This window comes from Numida meleagris, chromosome 3, assembly GCF_002078875.1.
Source record: "Numida meleagris isolate 19003 breed g44 Domestic line chromosome 3, NumMel1.0, whole genome shotgun sequence".
Lineage (NCBI taxonomy): Eukaryota > Metazoa > Chordata > Aves > Galliformes > Numididae > Numida > Numida meleagris.
The window spans coordinates 40,643,853-40,658,475 of NC_034411.1; the positions used below are offsets into that span (position 1 = coordinate 40,643,853).

Consider the following 14,623-nt stretch of genomic DNA (forward strand, 5'->3'; position numbering starts at 1 on the left):
GACAGAAGCTTTCTGTAGAGAAGTTTAAAATATAATTTTGTTTCAGTATTAGGGATAAAAACATTATTAATGAATACATTTTTACAAGGCTTATATGATGATTTTTACCTAAGGGAAATGCTGTCTTATTTGCTATTAAACTTCAGGGGAAAAAAAAAAAAAAGGCGAAAAAGAAAAGGGGGGGAATAGGGCATCCTGTGAGGAACTATTGATTTTTATCAGGTACAGAGTTGTTTGCAGAACCTTATGCCACTGTCCATTAACAAACACGTAGAAAGCTAAAAGCTCCCAGTGCCACATGACATACCTGAAGGTCAGCTTAAGTAAGTATGAGATAATGTGTTCAATTCTAGTGTGAAAACAATAACAATTAGGAAAAAGAACCCATAAACACAAACCTTTACTCCCTAAAAAAAAGACCTAAAGATTTGACATGATCTTAACCCTAATTTATGGGTTTTTTTTGTAGTGTATAAGTTTTAAATCTGCCTATATAAAGTCAAGTGTTATCTTTCAAGTATTTGTTGACTGTTGGCCTTATTTATATCCTGGGTTATGTTGAGGAAAATAAATAACTGCTTAATCTGTTAGTGTGTGTATGCTAAAGGCATAGAGACTGAACACTGAAAAGTATTGAGGCGTCAATTTAAGAAATGATTTATTTATAATCAAAACTTTTCTGTTTTTCAGATTTAGAGAAATAGCCGGGGCCTTAGAAGCTGCACTTTCAGATTCCCTGGAGGAAGCACCAGGTAAACTTTCGTCGCAAAAATTAAGTTTCCCTATTGTGATGGAAGCTGTATTTTAAGTAGCAGTGATTACTACTTCTTCATCATTTACTGACTTGTATCCTTAGGGTTCACATGAGTGCTGTTTTTGATGAACTGATTTAACACTAGATTACATTTTTATAGGGAAGGCAATATAAGAGTACTGTTCAGTGATCACTGGACTTACTAAAAACATTTCTTATGGTAGCAGTAATTAACATACTTGTGGATTTATTCCCTTAGTTCAAAAAGGATCTAAATTTTCACTTGGCAACCTGTACGTGACGTCCAAAAGGTTATGCTTTGTTACTGGGGCAGACTTTTCTTGTTACATGTAGAGAGGAAGATGTCTATCTGTTGGCAGCATTTAGGCTTTCTATGGTTTGTAATGTTGGCTTCTACTCAAAATATGTACATTGATTTACGAGCAGGTGAGAAGGCAAGCATAGAAAAGATTATAGTGGAAGGACAAACCTAGTATATTTCTTAGAACTATACTTTTATCAGACAAGCTGTTACTTCAGTTAATGGAGTAAATACCTGTGAGGAAGGCTGCAAAAAGTAATGTATACACGCACACATATATATACATATATATTTGTACGCATCTTGTGTGTAATATTTTGGACTTTTAAATTATAAAACTAAAGAGAGTAAGGAGAAAAAAAACTATTGGAGGTGAAATGCATAAACCCTACAACTTCAAGGCATTTATTTGGAGCTCGCAGGCACATTATTAGCTTTTGAATTGTATGCTATAAAATCAGAATCATAGAATGGCTTGAGTTGAAAGGGATCTTAAGGATCATCAAGTTCCAACCACCCTGCCAGAGATAGGGTTGCCATCCACTAGATCAAGTACTAGATCATCTTGCCCAGGGCTCCGTTGAACCTGGCCTTGAACAGCTCCAGGGACAGGGCATCCACAGTCTCTTAGGACAACCTGTTCCAGACCTCACCACCCTCTCCATGAAAAACTTCCCCCTGACATTTAAATCTAACATCTTTTAGTTTAAAACCATTCTCCCTTGTCCTGTCACTGTCTACCCATGTAAAAAGTTGATTTCTCTCCTGTTTATATATAATCTCCCTTTAAATGTTGGAAGGCCGTAATGAGGTCTCCGCACAGCCTTCTCTTCTCCAGCCTGAATTAAGTCCAACTCTTTCAGCCTGTCTTCACAGGAGAGGTGCTCCAGCCCTCTGATCATCTTTGTGGCCCTTCTCTCAATTCTCTCCAAAACCTCCTCATCTTTCCTGTGTTGAGGGCTCCAGATCTAGACATGGTACTCAAGATGGGGCAACACAGGGTAGAGTAGAGAGAGGCAATCACCTCCCTGTCCCTGCTGACCACCCCTTTTCTGATACACCCAGGATACCATTGGCCTTCTGGGCTGCAAGCACACACTGCTGACTCGTGTTAAGTTTTTCATCTACTAAGATGGCTAAGTCCTTCTCAGCAGGGCTACTCTCAAAGAGTTCTTCTCCCATTTTGTATACATATCTGGGACTACCTTGACCCAAGTGCAAAACCTTGCACTTCGCTTCGTTGAATCTCATTAGGTTCACAAGGGCCTACCTTTAAAGTTTATCACGGTCCCTCTGGATGGCATCCCTTCCTTCTGTATCAACTGCACCACTGAGCTTGATGTCATCAGCAAACTTTCTGAGGGTATACTCAATCCCATCATCTATGTCGTTGATAAAGATGTTGAAGAGTACTGGTCCCAAGTCCTGAAGTGTCCCTGAAGAACACCACTCATCGCTGGCCTCCACTTGGACATAGAGCCTTTGACCACAACCCTCTGGCTCTGACCTTCCAACTAATTCTTTATTGACCGAATAGTCCTCCCTTCAAATCCACTTCTCTCCAATGTAGAGATAAGGGTGTGATGGGGAACCATGTCAAAGGCCTTCAGAAGTCCAGGTAGATTACATCATTTACCTTCGCTTTGTCCACTGATGCCGTTTCTCCATCATAGAAGGCCACTACATTGATCAGGCATGACTTTCCCGTGGTGAAGCCATGCTGGTTGTCTTGGATCACCAGCTTGTCCCTCGTATGCCTTAACATGTCTTTTAGGAGGGTATGTTCCATGATCTTCCCGGGCACAAAGGTGAGGCTTACTGTCCTGTAGTTCCCTGGGTCCTGCTTCTTTCCTTTCTTATAAATGGGAGTGATGTTTCCCTTTTTCCAGTCACACTCCTTTCCCATTTATCAGAGGAGGTATGATCTCTTTGGCCTATCTCCTCTGACGTATGTACCTTGTTGTTTTAACATCTCTCACCAAGATCAGTTCTATCTGTGCCTTGGCTTTCCTAATTCCATCTCTACGCATCTGGAGAGCACCCCTGTGTTCTTCCTAGGTGATACATCCTTGTTACCACTGCCTGTACTTGCCCTTCTTTTCCCTCAATTTGACAAGCAGATCCTTGCCAAGTCATGCTGATTTCCTGCCTCCTCTGCCTGCTTTCTTATTCTGAGGGATGGAGAGCTCTTGTGCTCTCAGAGAGGCATCCTTAAACAGCAGCCAGCTTTGTTCCACTCCTTTGTCTCTAAAGACAGCTTCCCAGGAGATCTCGTTCAGCAATTCCTTCAACCAACCAAAGACTGCTCTCCTGAAATTCAGGGTCCTGTCTCCGCTCTTTGCGAGGCCCCATTCCTCAAGATCACAAACTCAACCAGTGCATGGTTGCTACAGCCCAGGCTGCCTCTGATCTTAACCTCTTTAACAACGTCTTCTGCGTTGGTGAGCACCAGGTCCAGGAGCACTTTGCCTCTGGTCAGTCTGTCCAAGACCTGAACCAGAAGGTTATCACTGATGGATTCCAGGATTCTCCTGGGTCGCTTGCAGCTCACTGTGTTGTTTTCCCAGCAGATCTTCAGGTGGTTGAAATCCCCCATCCAGATGAAAGCATGATGCCTCTTGCCGCTGAAGCAAGAAGGCCTCCTCAACAGCTCCCGTTGATCAGGGGGCCTGTAGTAGACCCTGACCCGCCAGCTGTCCTTTCTTAGTCCAGTCTCTAATCTTAACCCAGAGTCTCTAAACCTGTTCCTGACTGTTTCTCAGAGGGAGCTCCTTGCACTCTATCATTTTTTAACATAGAGGGCAACTCCCCCAACCCCTCCTACCTTGCCTATCCCTTCTGAAAAGCTTATAGCCCTCAGTGGTGGTATTCCAGCTATGCAGATCATCCTGCCATTTTTCCATGATAGCAATAAGATCATAGTTTTTCAGTTGCGTAACGATTTCCAACTCGTCCTGCTAATTTCCCACTACATGCATTGGTATAGAGGCACTACAGCTGGGCTTTCAGCAGCATTAGCTTCCAAGAGGAAAAATGTTAGTGCATAAACTGCTTTATAAGTATTTTATTTCAATGTGGATATTCCCACTGTGTTTTCAGTACATATTTCTAGCATGTTTCTCAGACTTAACTATGAAAGGAGCAATAGTTTAGTCCTAATGCAGTTCTACTCTTGCATACAGCTGTGCAAAATATGCATGCCATTAGTCAGCATTCTAAAGGCGTGAGGAGCTAGTATTTTCAGAGTTTGTTTTAGTCAGTGTTTAATAAATCTTCTTTGTGGTTGTGTCTCGTAAGAGTATTTTTTTGTTAAATCTTGGATAATGCATTTATTAACATCAGTAATGTTACATCTTCCAAGAGTGTGCTTAGGAACTTAACCTTTGTTGCCTCATTCTTTTTAGAGGGCAGCTCGTACTGTCTTTTGGCTACTCACATGGTCTGGACGAGTCTTCTGAAGTGCTGGTCGGATCAAATGTTCTTACCATTGTTAGCACACCGTCTGTGGAAACTTAGTCTGCAAATTTTGGCACGTTATTCTGTGTTCATTAATGAGGTAAGAGAAAAACATAGTTATGGCTCTGATGATTATGTCCATCAGTAGGAGACCTCTTAAAGTATGTAACTTCTGAATTCAGAAATGCTTAATAAGAACAGTCAAATTAGTGAGTTTGTTTTATAAAAAGTATCGCTGCGAAACATGTCATTGACTTAGAATGTCAGTACTGCCCTTGTGGTATTATTGTCTGATGGTTGCCAAGGCAGTAGTTCCATGTATGATTAAGACTGCCTCTGCCACTGACAGTAGTAGTCTTAATCTTGTGGTTTTGTTCTGTTGGTGTGTTTTCCATATTGAGCTAGGTGAAAAGTAACCTTGAAGGAAAAAAAGAAAAAGGCAGTGAGTAAAACCAGATCAATTGCTCTGTGTTCAGACTGTAAAACTCAAAATCTCATGGTTAACTATCCTAATATCGTAATTCCAACTTCTGAGCAGAAGATGATATCCTTTGCTCTTCTACTCCCTGCTCCAAGCCATGTAGGTTTTCCCCTGTTCTGTGCATCACAGAATGACAACCTGATATTGGGGAATAATTGAGGTTAAAATGGACTTATGGGCCTCATGTGGTCCAAAGTCCTGCTCAAAACAGGGCCAGCATAGGAAAGGTTATGAAAACCTTGTTGAGTTTTGAATATCCAAAGGTAGAGACTTCTCAGCTTCTCAAGGAGCCTGTTTCGAATGATTGACTGCCCTCAGAATGAAAGATCCTCATATTTGATACAATTGTCTTTGTTGCACTTGTCCATTGCCTCTTACTCTGTCACTGTATCTGATTCCATCTTCTCTATACGTTCCCCTTAGGTAGTTGATGACAGCACTCCGTCTTGTGAGATTGAATAGTACAGTTCTTTCAGCTAAATTGTCTCATTAAAAGTGTTGATATGTTCCAGAATTAACTTAGAGTAGCTGAGTGAAGTGTGTGTTTTGCAGTAGAGGGCTTGAGGAAGTGGGAGAAAGGAGATGATTGACAACAATGAGTTATGTTTCTTGAGACCAAGCAAGACCTTGGCTAGCCTTGTACAGGTATGAGTGAAAGGGAGGATGAATGGCTGGGGAGGACTCAAACTCCTCCATTTGGTGACTGTATTGGCCTAGAAAATGCTCAGAACTCTTGTAGGCAGATCCCTGAGTGTTCCTCTCAAAGGTGTAATAGTGGGATAGATTGTGTGTTGATTCTTGGCTTTGACTCAAATGCTCTAGCAGTGGAATTGGTTGTCTCTGCAGTGGAAAATTACTCATCCAACACAATCCACAGATATAAACTGTTTCTGTTAGGCAGGTAATAATCAAGTCTGTTAATTTGAACACCACACTGGTGAAAATTACTCCAGAACTGTACTGCCTTGTAGTATAGTGACAAAAAAGCTCTAAATCATCTAATTACTTGGTGCACCAAAATCTGCTTTAAAATCATCTCTTTTTATGTAATTGAGGAGTACAGTTATCTCTTGCAAGTGTAACATTATAATGTCAAAAACTTATGAATCCTTTATATGCTGTCTCTATATATGCAACTTTAACTGCCTTTACTATTGCTAGCATTCTCATCTCACTTTGACATTTCAGGTTTCTGTAAGGCCCATTTCCAGTGAGAACGCAAAAGAAAGCAAAAAATTAATGCCAGCTGGTAGAAAGGAAGCTTCTGTAAACCTCAACCCTAGTGAGGACCAAGGGAATGGATCTTCTCCAGAAAGTCAGCCTTTGCCTTCTGTATCCAGTACTCAGTTGGTGTACGTTGCTGCAGATCTGGACAAACTCCAGGAAAAGGTTGGTGCTTGTGACTTCACTTACAGAAGTCTTTGTCAATCTGTGTGCCAGTGTTGTTTGGGATCCTGTCAATTCAAAAACAGACAAGTTTAAAAAAAAAAAAAGATAAATTGAAAAGAAAGATGTATGTTTTTAAATGCTGAAGCTGGAGAGTCTGTTAGAGAGAATATCATGTGAAATAAAGGGTCTGTTCTCTACCTAGTTTGAATTACAAGTTACAGAAAAACTTCTTCAGGTTTTTAATCAGTAGCTGCTAGACTATACTCCTAAAATGTTTCCGCTCATTTTTGGTGCTGAGTATCACTGTCCCTGAGTCTCACCTTTGCTTGTAAGCTCTCTGGCCTCGAAGTGTGGTGCAGTTTTGGCTTTAATATTATATTCTCTTTTTATAAGAGAACTCTTCAAAAGAATTCTATCATCATCATGTTTTACTAACAATCCAGAAACTTTAAAAGAGCTATATGGTATTAATATGCTTTCAGTGGGGAGTTTTCTGATGTACTTCAGTCAGTAAGACTGAAATTTCTGTATCCTGTGAAGCTGCATCTGGGCCGATAATATTTTCTGAATTACCAATTATTTTCTCTGAGGGCAAAAATGGAAGGTAGGGAATTGAATGAATAGGCCTTAATTCCCACTAATATTCCCACTAACCTGAGACTGGGTTTCCATAAATGCAATAAAAAAGCAGAGAAGATTGGAAGTGTCTTTTGATATACTGCTAACTTGCAGAGTATAGGAAGAGCTATAAAAGTATGTTTGTAATAAAACTGTCTATCTTATGTTTCTTTCTTTAGATTCCTGACATCTTAGAAATGATTAAACCAAAACTTGAGATGGTTGGCTTCAAGAATTTGTCTTGTATCGAAGGTAAATGTGAGAGATTTAATTCAGTCTTTCCCCCTTTTCCCAAGTCCCTCTCCTAACCAAACAATATTAGCATTTATACACAGTTTTATTGTTTACAATGAAAAACTTGAAAATACTAGCGTTTTTTGTTTATGTAATGATGGCCATTTCTGACCTGAACCGTTCTGTGATTCTGAGAAATAAAAACTGCCTTAAATGGAATTGTGAAATCTAGAAAACGTTTGATTAAAATTCAATGTCTAAAGTAGTTTCTTGGGAAATAACTTGTTATTGTCTAGTAATTAGGATGGTTCTCCAGGAAGTGAGGAACCTCAGTTTAGAAGATTCGTATCAAATCTTTAAACTCTTTCATTAAGGAAAACAGAGAAGAATAAAGGAGGTAGTTTGTGTTATCCGGTTGAAACTAAAATATTATGGGTAGATGTCCATGTCTATAAGAGAGGTAGGAGCTTGTGTGCATCTGCAGTTCAGTAGACTGTCTCCTGCCAATTGCAAGTGTGCATGAGGCACGGTCCAGTTACTCCCTGGGGAATTTAGGTACTGTGGGAAAGAATTTTACAACCCCAGTTTCCTTGGTAGATATGAGCCTTTTGATTCAAGCCCTTTGCTACAATGAGAATGCTGGGGGGAAAAAAAAAAAAAGTGAACCTGCGGAATGTCACTTCACTTTTTTTTTTTTTTTTTCTTCTGTGTATCCATTTTTCTGGCTGAGGAATGGCTGATATTAGTGGAGATGTTTTATGAATGGCTAGTATGTGTACATTTATTAACCATCCTGTATTTGACACCAGGAGCAGCCATATAGGACAGTGAGATAGGGATGACGCTGATTTGTGTTGTGATTGGGCAGGGTAGCTCATCTTAAACTCAGCATTTTTACTTCATTAGGAGCCTTGGAAGACTCAAAGACTTCTTTATCAGCCTGCATGCCTACCTTGAATAACAGGATTATCCAGGATCTCAGTGAGTCCTCTTTCACTTACCTGAAGAGTGCACTGGAAATTCCAAGATTATACAGGAGAACCAATAAGGTCAGTGCTGACTGCAGACTTAAAAATAGATCTCAGGAAAGTCTCTGTTAAGAATGCTAACCGAGTAGTATATTTATGATTTATTCCAGGACTGTCCGTATCTGTTTAACAGTCAGCAAAACTAATAACTTTAGATGATTTTAGTGATTACCATTTACATCTTAGAAAAGAAGGGAGCCCAAGGGAGATGGGGCTGAACATCTTTCGGAGTATTGAGAGCTCTCTACAGCTACCTGAAAGGAGGCTGTAGTGAGGTGGGAGTTGGTGTCTTCTCCCAGGTAAAATAGGACAGGAGGTAGCGGTCTTACGCTGCAACAGAGGAGATGCAGGTCAGATATTTTGAAAAAATTATACTCTAAAAGAGTGGTGAGACACTGGCACAGGCTGCCCAGGGAGGCGGTGGAGTCACCGTTCCTGGAGGTGAAGGTGTTCAAGAAACGTGTGAATGCGTCCCTGAGGGACATGGTTAGTGGGCATGGTGGGGCGGGCTGACAGTTGGACTAGGTGGTCTTAGTGGTCTTTTCCAACCTTACTGATTCCACAATTTTTGAAATTTTAGGTAGGGTAACAACAATGAGGACACAGGCTTGTGATGGAGGGAAAGGCAGGAAGTAAAACTTTTAGGCAAACAAAAAAGGGTTAGTAAGAATACATGTTTCCCTCGTGTCGTAGCATGTATCAGAAGATGAACTGCTACTGAGCTGCAGGCTTCTTTTGGAGTAAGGGGCAGGGGGTGACGCTTCTGACTGCTGTGTCAAGGAACTTCTTCCCAGTGAGCTTATTTCTTAGATTTGATTCAGGAACTGTCTTGCACAGAAGGAACAAATGTGAGTGGCCAAAAAATTAATATTGTTTTGGTGAGAAACTAATAAAAGCTAGCTAATAAATACGTTACCAAAAACCCCAATCAGATCTTGGCTTGTTTTGTTACTTTGGTTTTGTTTTTGCCAGACCGCGCAGTTGTTACTGTGGTTAGCTTGGTCTCATGTAAGAAAATGGTAATGTAAGCAAACTTGAGTAACAGGTATTTCACATGTACCATGCATATGTACCCCGTGTGCGTTTGGTTTCTTTGCAATGCAATGCATGAGGCTTGTCCAAGCTCTTGGATGGATCAGCCCTGGAGAGGTGAAGCATTCTGCATCCAAGACTAGCTCAGAAGAAGGTAGTGAAAGGATGGGTATTAGAGTTACCCCAGAAGCATTCTTCTGGAAAATATGCTGAGGTATTAGGGTGGTATAAGAATAGAAAGAGCAATGTTTTCAATTTAGTGAAGTATAATACAAGATAGTAGCTATTCCAGCAAAAGTACGTGGTACATACTGAGCCTGTTCAGCTTTCCTTGAAGTCAGTATGAGTAGGAATTGCCCTTATAATATGAGTAGCTGGCTGGTGCATGCATCCTCAAAAGCTTTAGTTGTTTTGGATGTTGTTCCATAGAATGTTACATAGTGTAACACTACTGAATGATTTTGTCATGGTGTCTTTCCCATGTATGAAGACCTCTTTGTTGACTGAACATGAATAGGGTACCTATTTCTTGGCTTACATACACCCATAGCATTCTACATACGTGCTGTAATTGGTGTCCTACTTTTCAGTAGATAAATTACAGGTTCTTTTTCCCACCTTCTTTCCCTGTCATCTCCCAGGAAGTGCCAACTAAAGCTTCATCTTATGTTGACAGTGCTCTTAAGCCCTTCTACCGACTGCAGAATGAATACAGAAATATACTGAAGCAGCCCATGATTCATCAGTGGTTGGAAGGCGCCCTCTCTGAAAGCACACAAAAGTAAGAGAGCCATAGAAAACATTCTGCGCAGAAAGTAGGCTTTGCTGTGGAAGTACAATTTTTGTTCTTATTAACTTTCATTTTTTTAGGTATTATGAAACTGTTTCAGATGTGTTAAGTTCCGTTAAGAAAATGGAAGAGAGCCTAAAAAGGTTGAAGCAGGCCAGAAGAACTGCAGCTCTGAACCCTGTTGGTACAAATGGGGGTATGAGTGATGATGATAAAATCCGACTGCAGCTGGCTCTAGATGTTGAGTATTTCGGAGAGCAAGTAAGTTAAAAGAGAAAATAATTGTTTACTGCTATTACTGGTTTTGGGAAGGGAGTGAGATACAGGAGGAAAGTTCAGCTTCCTTTTTCGAACTTGAAACTTTGTATGCTATTTTTGTTTGGTTGGCTTTTACATCTGTGTAATGCAGATGATTTGAAACCTGAGTGATTGTAGACTCTTCTTGAGCAACGCACGCTTCCCTGTGCTTTCTTCCGTAAATGAAAGAGCTTGTATTTCTCAGTGTTCCAAATTCAAGTACTGCTTAGTACTCAGAAGCTGAAAGAAATGCTAAGTGGACACATCTGAGGGAATTTTCTTTCCTGCTCTGATAAAAATGACTTTCTGGCTTCAGTTTTTGTTTGCCTTCTCCCTGGGTATTTCCAGCCTTGCCTTAATGCATAGTCAAGGGTTTACATCCAAGAGCTTTGAGGATTTCTTATTTGTTGTGCATGTATTAGTAAGCTCTTCGCAGAGCAAATATGGAACCTTAATTAACGAAGTAAAAACACGTGGAAGAAAATAGTCCAGGAAATGCATGTAGTAGCTGTATCGAACTGTATAAACATACTGATTTCTAGTCATTATTTCTATGTCATATGCAGCCATAAACTTCTAAGTGTAGGTCCACATCATCAGTTGCCAAGCAGTTGTCATCAGTTTTGTTTATGAGCAGATGCTGTGGATGCTTTATAACAGGCAGATAGATTTGGCCTGTGTGTAAGCTGATGCTTTTCTCATTTCTGAAGCTTAACAGAAATGAAAGTGATTTAGGCGGAGGTATGGAAATTATTAAGAGGAAACACTGTTTCACAGTTTTTAGCTAGGAGCATGAGTTGGATTCTTGGTGTTTGTATTCCTATTATATGCAATAACAATATTGCAATGTGAATTGAAGTTGAGCTGGGTTAGGTTCATAATCATGTAGGAGCTGATTTAGTACTTTTGGACATCACGAGGAGTTCCAGCAACAAACACCTTTTCAGGATCATTTCATTACTAATATAGATGTTAATAGATTTCAGTGCATTTTCAGATTTCTCATTGTGTTTTTCTAACTGTCAGAGTAACAGATTTCCTAGGTAAGAAATTACTTGTAGCAATCTCTCTGTAGAGTTTTTGTCCCACAGGAAGTTCTCGGCTGGAACCATAGCTCTTGCAGATTATTGGAATGCTTTCATTATCACACTGTTGGTTGTTGCTGGTTGTTGGATGTATCTGTGTTTGTATTAAAAGCTTTGCCCAGAGCCCTGATTGGGGATTTGAGAAAAACTTCAGTTGAACTGAATGCATTAAAAGCATAGTTACAGCCAAGTTTCTCTTTCTGAGTGTTTCATTGGACAACTTCCAACTGGCTTTAGTTACAAGAAGGTCCTTAAACGTTTTACTCTGAGACATTATGTTAACTGGAAAGACTTAACTGAGCAAAGTTTTATACAGTTTTTTTCGTATGTTGCACTGTATGCAGCTTGGTTGTTTTTTTTTTACCACACATTAACATAAAATTAAACATGCTTTCCCAGTTGTTTTAAGAACAATTCATGAGTTTTTGTTGTTTTAAAGAAAATCAATGTTTCTTTTGTTTCTTTTTAGATACGAAAGATGGGACTGGAAACAAGCAACATAAAAAGCTTTTCAGCCCTTTCAGAGCTTGTTCTAACTGCCAAGGATCAGGCTACAGTGGAACAATCCTAGCTATTCTTGAAAACATGTGATTGAAGATGAAGGAGGATTTAACTGTTCGTTATTCTACCAAATAAGTAGCAATGAAGTGCTTCCTATTGCATCTCGAGAAACAAATTGGTGCATCTTCTGTTTGTTTCACCAAAAGACTGAGAGTTTACCAACAGTTTTCCATTATACGGAAAGCAGTCGTAAGTTCTAAACTTTTTACTGTAGAAGTGGAAAGTGGAAGAAAATGTTTCCATTATTTTTCTTGTAAATCTTATGATGTAGAAGAGTGAACTTATATGATGAAAATAGTATGTAATAAATTGTCTTCCTAACTCTGATGTCCCATATGTTTCTTGAATCAATTCTATTGCTGGCTGTCTACATTTTCCAAAGGAACAGCTCTTCTGGAATGATGAAGTTGTTCACAGGAATACGAGCCTGTTGTTTATTGCTGTTGCTTTGCATTTATCAGCTTTCCCTCGTCGTGGGTCATGGTTAGCTCTTGTTAGGATTTCAGATTTTTTTTTTTATCTCACAGATGTTTTTTTAATGGACCTTGTTGGTGAGAAGTGTTCCATACAGAAAGCTCCTAAAGTACTGTATAATTCAAAACTCATTTATAATACTGGTACCTAACTTACTGGCTATTACTTCCGGCATACTTGTTTCCCTTCAAACTGGAACTTAATATAGTAAGCTAGAATTTATTCAGAGTTGGTATAGTTCAATTTGTATTATATTTTCTGTTGAGAGGAACATTTTGCCTAAATACGTGTGGAATTCTTGTGATTTGAAAGCTAGCTTACTGCAGTACAAAGTGCATCATTATATAGTTGGAAATGTTGACAGTGTTATTAAGGTTTAAATGGTAAAAGGGTTAACAAAGGGCTTCCTCAATCCTAGAGTGATTTGCCTATTGACACTTTTTAATGTGAAGAATAGGTAATGCGGTCTGAGATGAGTAGGAGATACATTTGAGGCTTTATGCATAATTGTAACCTACGCTCAGTGATGTACCATGTATTTTTGCTGAAACTTGAAGAGCCTTTTGTTATCCTTTGTTTTTTCTCCGGATCTCCCATCTACTAGAGCATGATTTTAGGTGCTCATTCACCAGACTGTTGATGTAGACTACAGCTCAGTGTTTGAATGGTGCTTAGGATACCTGCAGTGTACGTTATTGCATGTGTGGTGGAAGAATTCAGTGTAACTGGGGAGACTGTATTTCCTACGTTTCAGTGGGATTTTTGGATCCATATTCTGATGGGACAAACAGAAGGCTGGGCAGAATATATGTGGCAGTAACAGAACAGTTACTGAGAAGTGGCATACTTAGAAGCTTTCCTTGTTCTTTGGTAGTGTTTAGTATGCAGTTATATAAGATACGGTGTGAATATTGCCTGGAGGAAATCTGTCTTAATATGTTTCATTTTATAAAGAGAGTGAGAGTTTTTTAAACTGTTAGCCTGGCAAACTCCCTCATGGGTTTGGAAGTCTGTCTGAGCAATTATTGACATCTGCTTTGCTGCCTGTACTAAAGTTCTTACAGCTGGAGCTTAGGCATCAAGAAAATAGTTAACTGAGGAGGTAAAAAAGAAAAATAAATAAATAAATAAACACATCACCTTTCTGTTAGGACTTCATTGGCTCTACAGAATGAAGAGTAATATGCAGTAAGAATTTTAGACATAAAATTGATGTCAGAACAAGTCGTGATGGAATATATATTGTTGGGAAAGTGAACAGATGCCATGGTTTTCAGCATTTGAATATCCTGGAAGAGGAGTATGTACAGCTTATCTTTTTCATGCTGTAGCACAGACTCCAGAACTTCTCTCTTTTTAAGCAGAACCCCCAGATCCCTTTCCATGGGGCTGCTCTCCAGTCTCTCCTCCCTCAGTCTGTACATATACTAGCGCTTGCCCAATCCTAGGTGCAGAACCAGGCACTTGTTCTAGTTAAACTTCATGCAGCTGGGGATTGTCCAGCTCTCTAGTTTGTCAGGATGTCTCTGCAAGGCTTTGTGGGAGTCACCAGCTCCTCCCAATCTGGTGTTGTCCTCAAACATACTTAGTCTGCCTTCAAATCCTGTACCCAAGTAATTGATGAAAACACGGAAGAGAACTGGACCTAAAACAGAGCCCTGCAGAACCTCAACAGTGACTGGGCACTAGCCTGATGTAACCCCATCTACTATCACCCCTTGAGCCCAACCTGCCAGCCAATTGTTCACCCACCATATTGAGTTTTTGTCAAGCTGTGTGCTGGGCAGCTTGTCCATTACGAGACTGTGAGAAACAGTATGGAAAGCTTTGCTGAAATACAAAAAGATTACATCAGCTGGCTTCCTGTGGTCAACTAAGTAGGTGATTTTGTCATGGGAGGAGATAAAGTTTGTTAGAACTTTCTCATGACCCCATGTTGATTGTGACCATGTCTGCATTGTCTTCCAGGTGTTTTTCAGTAACTCCCAGAATAATTTTCTGGCTTGTAATTACCAGGCTCTTCTTTTTTTGCACTTCTTGAAAACTGGGACAGCATTTGCCAGCTCCTAGTCAACTGAGACCTCTCCAGATTCACAAGACCA

The 14,623-nt window shown here is 39.8% G+C and overlaps 1 protein-coding gene across 2 annotated transcripts in view; it reads left to right on the forward strand.

The window, feature by feature from the left end:
* Window positions 1-12,374, forward strand: part of COG2 (component of oligomeric golgi complex 2) — a 29,075-nt gene extending 16,701 nt beyond the window's left edge. Inside the window, exons 11-18 of one of the 2 annotated variants that reach the window (XM_021390988.1) lie at window positions 691-752; window positions 4,481-4,632; window positions 6,202-6,402; window positions 7,200-7,272; window positions 8,161-8,303; window positions 9,956-10,095; window positions 10,185-10,365; window positions 11,956-12,374. In XM_021390988.1, coding sequence (XP_021246663.1) covers window positions 691-752; window positions 4,481-4,632; window positions 6,202-6,402; window positions 7,200-7,272; window positions 8,161-8,303; window positions 9,956-10,095; window positions 10,185-10,365; window positions 11,956-12,057 — 1,054 coding nt within the window. In that variant the 3' untranslated portion in view covers window positions 12,058-12,374. Of the gene's footprint in view, window positions 1-690; window positions 753-4,480; window positions 4,633-6,201; window positions 6,403-7,199; window positions 7,273-8,160; window positions 8,304-9,955; window positions 10,096-10,184; window positions 10,366-11,955 lie in introns of those variants that run through there. The other variant, XM_021390989.1, reaches the window with a different exon arrangement.